Below are 8,976 nucleotides of genomic sequence, written 5' to 3' on the forward strand. Positions count from 1 at the left end.
TTTGAAAAGTATTTGAAAACACAAGAAATATGTTGAAATGTATACAAAATCATTATAAAAACTGTTTTTTTTAAAACATTTCCTATATTTTGTCACAGAAAACAGCTCGTGATGGGTTAGGTAGAAAGCAGCAGGGCATGCCGGGGCTAACCAATAATGGAACTGAGGCAGGGCTCAGATTGATATGCTCACTTCCCGGAGCACCAAATCATTATCATCATCATAATCATCGGCCCTTCTGAAATGGCAAAGGCACCTGAAGGTAACATGGCAAACTGAATAACCTCCAGTTTACTCCATCTCCTCAATGGTGGCCCTGCCTGATTCCTATTTATAGCTAACCATAAATGGTCCAACCCGAGTAGGAAGGCGGAAAGGAGCTGGGTTTCTAAATAGGTAAAAGTGGTTGTACTCAAAACACACTTCCTTTTTAAAATTACTCAAACTAATCCACCGACATCATTTCCTCCACTCCACCCCCTGATCAGCCATCAGAATTGTCTTTCTCATCATTTGGGTGGGTTTAGTTATTTGATTACCAAAAATTCCCTCTTCATTATTCCTCTTTTTGTCACTTTGTAGCCCTTACAGGAAGCAAGGTATAAAGGTCAATTATTTTTTCATCAACCACTACTGCTTTGATATAAACACGGAACCGCCCAAAAGTGGGATTGACCTAGAAGCCTATAAAGAAAAACAACACCATCCTTCTTAATGGGGATTGCTAAAGTCTTAAACCCTAATGCTCATGTAATGGATATTTATATGACTAACAAATTGTAGGATGTAAGATGTAACCCCATTTATTTCTGATCAACTGAATGGACAAATTCAAGGTGGGTGCTAACAAAATCTAAGTACAGAAAAGAATGGAGAATGGAGAATGGAGAATGGAGAGTAGACACCAAACCAACTACAGGCAAACCCAAAACCCAAAACCACACATCCACACAACACAAAGACAGATAAAAACTAGTTTTTATACCCTCATTCAATCGAAGAATTCCCAATTGAGTTTAGGATGAACTGGATTGATGTTGGCTGCAGTGGTCACGGATGTGGGGGGCGCCGACACTAGTGGTGGGGCTGAGGCAGAATCGAAAGTCTCCCATTTTGTGGTCACAACAACAGGCCCTGATGTTGAATGCCTTGATGGCTGTGGCGGCTGCTGCTGCTGCTGATGCATTTGTATTGGCAGGTGGGCTACTGAATGCCTTGGTTGCTGCAGCTGTTGAACTAGTGGTGGCGCTGCTGGTGGTGGTCTTTGCCCATTAGACTGTCGCTTCTGCTGATGCTGCATTGGCATTTGATCTCCATCGCTGTCAGGGGTCGAGTTCTTTATCTTCAACATATCTAGAGTTTCGACATACTTCTGCACTCTTCTCACCTTCAACAAGACAAGTTTTGATCATCAAGAAATCTAAAATTAGACCGCTGAATTTCTCTTCCATTTAGATTAAATTTACCTGCATTTTCCTCTGCAATTTAACGTCTCCATCCGCGATTATACTGTCCAAATTAATCAACTGATTCATCAACAACTCGGTGAGATTCAACATCACTTTTTCTGCAACTTTACCACCTTTGGAAATAACCGATTCAAGAGCTGATACCTATCAAATTCCAGTTCCAATTAAGGATCAAGTCAATACCATACAAAAAAGGAAATTCCATCATCATCCAAAAAAACACCAAATTTCTGAACTAGTACCTGGCCAGCGAGCCTGTCTACCTCCAAACTGATTTCGGAGATCGACTTTGAGGCCTTTTCCATCTTAGCATTTCTTCGCATCTCGAGATATCGCTTCTCCTGGCTAATAGGGTCCTCAACCAACAGAATTTTCGATCTGTCCTTGACACCGGCCATGTCAAGGTAGGCATTGGAGTCCCTCTCCTTGTCCTTGAACAACAGCTTCTGGTCTTGGTGGTGAAGCCCTGTTGGCCCTGACAACATCTTCTTCAACTCCCCTGCAATTCAACCACCATCAATTCTCCATCATTTATTCTATTTTTCCACCACTTCCATATAAGATCATTCTCATAACAAACACAAACTACAGGAGAAGACTTTTGAAAATTCGTTAAAAGAGAAAAGAAAAGACAAGAAAAGAAAAGAAAATTTCTTTACCAATTCTAATCCAACCATTCCCGAACAACTAATGAAATTAAAAATAAAAATCCCAAAGAATTACCGAAGGTGGCTTGAGAACTGATATAGATTTCGTGATAGATGGAGCCGAATTTAACCCTAACTCTAATGGTGGGAGCGGGAACGGAGCTCCGATCAGAATCCGGGTCTCGTCTCTGTACCAGCATTCCTCCTGGTCTCAGCTCCCATTCCACTGGGCCTGACTCGCCGCCATCGCCGGCTGAGCCACCATTGATCGATGACAGCCCTGCCGGTTTATTCTTCACCCGCATCATCTTCACTTTCTTACTCTATTCTCCTTCTGCTGCTGCAAAAATGTACGGGAATGTTGAATCAAAAATTGACTTCAGATCTCTGACAACAGTGATGCCCTTGCGATACTGTTTCAAACGAAGACACTCAAACCCGATTGGAGAAGCCTTTCTCCTTTGCATTACACGAGCCCAATTCCATCGGCCACGCGTTGACAGAAAGAAACCGTGTCAACCGTGTCAAAAAAAAATCTCTACGCTCTTCTTTACTTTCCACGAAATCGAACTCATCAATCTTCCCACCAGAACCGCAAAGAGATCGCCGGGCCGCACCTCCAGCAGCCGGAAAATCTTCAGATCTATCCAACCAAAATGCACGCGGACTTCACACCAACAAAACTCCCACCTCCCGGAAAAGGGAAAAGAAAATCTAATCCAACAACTCTTTCCCCTAGATTTTCCCGAGAAACCCACGGAAAAATCAATGCGAGAGACGCATAAACGAGGAACGGAATTTCAAAACTCAATGCTCCATTTCTTTTTCTTTTCCTCCTGTTTTTTTTTTCCCTCTCTCCTTCTCGGTCTTCTGGAAAACTCGAAGAAGGTGAGAAAACGAGAGAAAATAAAAAATTGAAATCAAAACGAATGGCCAGCTAACTATGTTGTGACCTGAGCAGCCTCTTATTTATATATATACATACATATATATTAAATAAAATACTGTCTTATTTCTGTTTTTTTTAATTTGTGGAAAATAATTGGAAACTACGAAAGCCGCCAAAGCTTCTGTTTAAAGATAAAAGAAACGGAAGAGGAAACTTTGGGCTTGAACCAAACTTGAGCACTGTTCTAGTATTCTTTGACGTAAGTAAAAAAGTTACGTGTTTCGCTTTAAGCTTCTGACACGTGGACCCTCGGAGGGGTATTTTAGGCTTTTTGAATCTGATCCAATCATTGTCTTAGTGTTAATTATCGGAGGTTTACTTGGATATGTGAGCACCCTAACTTTGCCACGTGGCTAATTATTTCCCGCTAGTATGGAATCGCCGGCTAAGCTTTCTTAAAAGTTAAAACTATCCTTACCTTTAGTTGTTGGGTCGCACGTGTTAGGGGTTTGGCTTTTCTAATCATGGTTTTTGTTTTTTTTTTTTTACTGTCTTTACCGCGGGTAAAAGGTGGGTGAAAAAGCTTAACCGGGAGCGTTCTTGGAAATCTGTAGCCACCTCCTGTCAGGTTTGATGCTTTCCAAATGAACATACAGCATTATTGTGTCATATAATTTTTGGAAACATTTTTAATATTTAAAAATTATTATCATTGAAATATTAAAAGTCTCATTAATATTTTTAAAATAATTAAAAATTAGTGATATTTCGAGAGAAAAAAAAATCATTTCATGACATCGATTAAAGGAAAAAGTTAAACTTTTAAACCTTTAAACATGTCTTAAAATTATAAATGTTGATTAAACTTGAAAGATAATTCGACCCTATAAATGATGTGGTTTAATCATATCTTAATTTTTTACCAAACACAGAAATTTGTACTTTGTTAAAAAGTGATATTATTCATATTTCAATGGCCTCGGTCATAATAAGCTACACCCTCAATTATATCTTTCTCTTCTGACATCACTTCTACCTTAATTGGCCAATACCGTCATCTTCCCATGAAAGTGAACAAAAAATAACGTACTAAAATTGGTATTTTGTTCTTATTCATTTGGTATATTATTAAATTTTCATATTTTTTTAAGAAACATTTTTTAAGACATTATTGGAATAGTCCTATTCATTGTTATATTTTAATTACCTAATAAAAGTGATAATATAAATTTAAAAAATAAAAACACAAGATTTTTAATGTGATCCTATGATCAATATGATCTGTCTGTCCATAAAATACATTAATACTCAATAATTTATTAATTAAAAAAATAAGAAAAATGCAATGATTAAACTTTCCAAAACATCTTTGAATTATGTCCGCACTTTCTTAAAAACAAAATCCTAAAACATATCAGGGTTAAATATGATGAAGGTAAACTCATCATTCATCTCACTGCAAAAATTTCTTTAAAGTGCACTATTCTTTCAACTCCATAAATTGATTAGACGGTTCAATTCCCGATATCCCAAGTAACAAAATTGATTTAGATTTTACAATATGACATTTATTTCCTCATTTTCATTTGGTATCATATTACTTTGTATACCAAACTCCTCTTTTCTAATATAAAAATAGATAATTAAGAATCTCGATTTGTCAATAATTAAAGCTTCAAATTGCATCCCTCAAATAATTTTTAGATTTATTAATGGAGAAAACATCCCTCTAACTCTTCGCTTCACATTCTCTTGGAAATTACTACAGATATTAATTTATATTATAAGATTGTGTACCCACAAGTCTCGTGGTCCACATCAAATAAAAATAATAATAACAATAATGCTAGCCTTTTGACCCAAAAAAAAAAGTATCTAGAACCTGAAAATTGGTTAAATCATGATTATCAAAATTGAATTGATTATACAATATGCTACTAATTTAAAAAATAAATTAATTAATTTTTAAAAAAAATAAATAAAGAGAAAAATTGGTGAGACTTACCTCTGTGTGTGTGGCGTGTGTTTTTTAAGAATATGAATGCACGTTCAGCATTAAATATGGTGTTAGAAGTTCTGTTGTCCCAATTTTTGTGGTGTGAAGAGTCCACATCAAGACCCGGGTCCACCTATTAGTGGCTCGTATCTTTTCCGGAGGATCCGATTTCAACCCGAACCCGAAACCCCTCACCTACGATCTATCTTTGCGTGCAAGGCTTCACAAAAGTCAGAATACGCATATAGTGGTATTCTTGTAATTTACTTTTCTTCAGGCCCTCTCTCATCTTTGACAGCTTCCCAAGTCAGCTTTTACCACACAAAAGTACCCCAACCAAATTTGTCCCCCAAAAAAAAAAAAAAAAAAAAATTCTTTAAAAAGAGTCGCTGATGTCACGCTTGCTGAGCTCACACGTGGCGGACATCGGGAGAATCAATCAAGTCCCCCTTTGCGGTCTTATTTCTCATGCCACCGACACTTCCCACCCCCTGGCACGCGTGATGGACACGTGTGGGGCCGTGACACGTGGCGTAGAAGGAGAGGCGGTATTGTGTGCATACGTAGGTGGATGTAGACGGTGCAACCTACTTTAATTTGGGGTTTAATTAAAGAGAGGATGGTCGTTGAGATAGAATTGTCAAAGACTCAAAGACTCAAAACCGGGTATTATATATATATTTATATAATTGAGATTAATTTTGAATTTCTAAATCTAGGGTTTTGGGTACCAGCTTTTTGATTGGGGACAAGGGACCGACCGTCTAGCATTGGGCAAAAGGGCAATTTCAAGGACGGTTTCATCACCCATGGTTTGATGGCATTTCTGTGGGTCTTATGCTAAGCTGCCCTTCTTAAACATGTGACAATGAAATGCAGGAATGCGTGAACCTTATTTTTTCCTTCCATCCACAACCACTATTTCCTTCAATAGTTCCATAATATTCTATTTCTATAAACCCCGAAGAAATACTAATATCGTAAAATAAATAAATATTCGATAAATTAATAATTTTGCTTATACTATATGGACTAATTTAATAATGTCACTTAATTTTTTTACTATGCATATACTATATAGAGTAAATATTTTTCATGTATAAATATTATAATAGAAATAGAGTACTTTTTTTCTTTATTAATAATTATTTCTATCACTAAATTAGAAATTATTTATCTACTAATAAATCAAAAACTCTCTTAAAATAATAATTTATCTTGATCGAATATTATTTTATAATGTATTACTGTAATAAGACATGTCATATCAAAAAGATAGTTTTCGATAATCATAAAAGAATAAAGTAATATCACAAATCTATCTGATCTCACGGTTTTACGTTCAAATCTCATCTTATAGGAAGACTTTGAATTATTTTTTTGAATGGAACCCACTAAAATCAAGAATCACGTTTCACAACACAAAAGTTTTTTATCTTTTTTGTCAAAGAACTTTCCTTCTTAAGTTCTCTGAATCTTTCTTTTATCAAATAAAAAATAAATAAATAACAGTTTTTGACGGTTCCAACTCTCAAAAACTATTATCGTGATATTTTATTTGATTGGATCAAGTTATATTAAGCAGACTTAAGCACCGACCCAACTCTAACTCATCTATTTGTATTATTATATCTTAATTAAGTTTTATGATTTTATATCCAAATTTCATTCCTTAAGAATATCATACCTTACCTTAATTTATTTATTTCTATATAATATAAAATTTATTTTATACATCCACAAATTAAAATGACCGATTGCATACAAATTCGCTAAGATAGCATTTTGCTTATAAAATCAAGAAAAGAAAGATATTGGTAATATTTTTTTTACTAAAAATAAAAATTATTAATTCTGTCTTTTTCCTTGCTTTCCCTTTCTACGTTGAATTAGAGGATGGAAACAAAAAAATTGAAATGGACGTTATTTAATTGGAAAAGACAACAGCAATGTAGGTGAAGTAGGACGCAAAATCCATGCAACCAATGGTAATTTTACAGCCGCAGTGGGTTGGTGGGTATGGTGTTGAGGCAACATTTGGCATTTATTGGGGCACGTGGCTTCTCTCTTACCCTACAATTTTGGTGATCACGTAGTATTTACGTGAGGGAGGATCAGAGCCCTTGAGTGGGAGGACTTTTGATTTTTCGGGAGTGGACTTTGTCAAACCAACCTCAATGCAAAGAACAAAAATCTAATTGATACACCAATTATTCAAGTCTTTAAGGTTCTTATGACTTCTTTCCGAATATGCCAAAAATTAGACTATTAATTCAAATAATTTTATTAGCTGGCATGATTAATGTGACAAAAAATCATTGCCATCATTATTCATATCAATTTTGTGGATGCTGACGTCCTTTTCAAAGTGGGTTTGAAAAGATTTAGAGTTTAGTAAAATTTATAGAAATTTAAACCATTTAAAGCAATTTTTTAGACTAATATATCTTGAGGTGTGAGCTTTAAAAAATTAATTTGATTTATTTTAAAATACTTATTTTTATGTAAAAAAAAATAATATTATCCATCATCTTTTCTGCATCATTAATTTGCCAAAACAAAATTAGAGATTAAGAATGTTTTAAGTTTTTATAAAAATATTCATAATAAAAGTGTTGTTTCGTAGTTTTTCTATTCTCGAACTCGAGTATCCTTTTGATATTTTTTTCACTGATCCACAAAAATAAGGTTATAAAATAAGACGATCGTTTAAGTCAACCTCAATTAAGGATTAAGTTCACGATGATTCTAAGAAAAAATATCTAACATTATTCATGTCCTTTATTTGAGATGTCGCTCCTTTTTATACTTTTTTGAGATGAGATTATTAAGACATGTTTAGTAACCGTTTTTTTTTAAATAATTTTACATTCTTCAGAACAAAAAAATATAAAAACATGTTTAACAATCAAAAGATATTTTTAGAAAATATATTTTAGTTGTTTTCACTTTATACATAAATTTTATTTTTAAAACATATTTAAAAATATTAAAAATGGTTTCAAAATAGACTTTTGTTTTACAAAATATCAAAGAATAATTTTCAAAAATTGTATTTTAGAACTCTTTTCGAAAACAGTTACCAAACAGACCCTTATTTTTTTAAAAAAAAATCGATTATAAATACTATTAATGAAATCGTTATAAACTCCAAATACAAAAGTTTGAAGAAACTCAAAATTGACAAAATTGATCATGATTATGAAAGTTGTAGAAAATTCGATGATGATATTAACCCCCAAAAAAGAAGATAAAGTGTTGAATTAGGAAAGATTGGCGTATACTCCTTTTCTGCCAAGAGACTTCTATCATGGGTGGTGGAGAGTCTCTTTATTAGTTTGTCTAAATTTGTTTTGAAAATGAAAATCCAACAGCTGAAAGGTGATCGGTGATCCCATATGATACAAAAGGATTAGTGTCGATGTCAGCATGTCACCAACCTATGGACCTTTTAACTCAATAAATTTTTTTATTAAAATCAAATTATTAGATTTCATATGCTTTTTTATACCAATAAATTAATGTTTTTAATTTATTTATTTTAATATAAGTATATGTGGGGAAGTCTGTTCAGATGGCCCACCTTGTGGTGGGCCCACTGCTTGATTCTCACCCACAGGCCCAATATGGGGTTTCATGGTCCGTACTGGTTTAAGCCCTACTGCGGAGGTACATTTCTCAGTGCAAATATGGGCCTAGTTGATGTGGCGAAACAGGTGTGACACTTGGCTCTCAGTGATTGGGTGGTTTAAATATCTGGGTCTGTTCTAATTTTTCAATCATTATTGTAGAACACTTTCTCAGACGTGTTTGGAAGCCACGAAAATCATGGTGTTATAATTTCATGGAATGAAATGGGAGGGAGTAGCATTGAGGTGGTCTTTAGGGCACTTTATGGGAGGTAATGATCCCTTGTGCGCCTAAGGATGCCTTTACTTAAAGGGCATTGTACACGTGGCTAGTCATTTGGGTCAA

General features: G+C 34.6%; 1 protein-coding gene across 1 annotated transcript; it reads right to left on the reverse strand.

Moving 5' to 3' along the window:
* Positions 1–783: 783 nt before the first annotated feature.
* Positions 784–3,078, reverse strand: LOC100260667 (BAG family molecular chaperone regulator 1). The gene is made up of 4 exons (XM_002279791.5): positions 2,193–3,078; positions 1,712–1,968; positions 1,467–1,613; positions 784–1,387 (listed from the first exon to the last, which is right to left on the reverse strand). Exons 1-4 carry the CDS (start codon positions 2,422–2,424, stop codon positions 992–994), a joined length of 1,032 nt encoding a protein of 343 aa, XP_002279827.1. The 5' UTR covers positions 2,425–3,078; the 3' UTR covers positions 784–991.
* Positions 3,079–8,976: the final 5,898 nt, after the last annotated feature.

The sequence above is a fragment of the Vitis vinifera genome, chromosome 16 (genome assembly GCF_030704535.1).
Source record: "Vitis vinifera cultivar Pinot Noir 40024 chromosome 16, ASM3070453v1".
Classification (NCBI taxonomy): Eukaryota; Viridiplantae; Streptophyta; class Magnoliopsida; order Vitales; family Vitaceae; genus Vitis; species Vitis vinifera.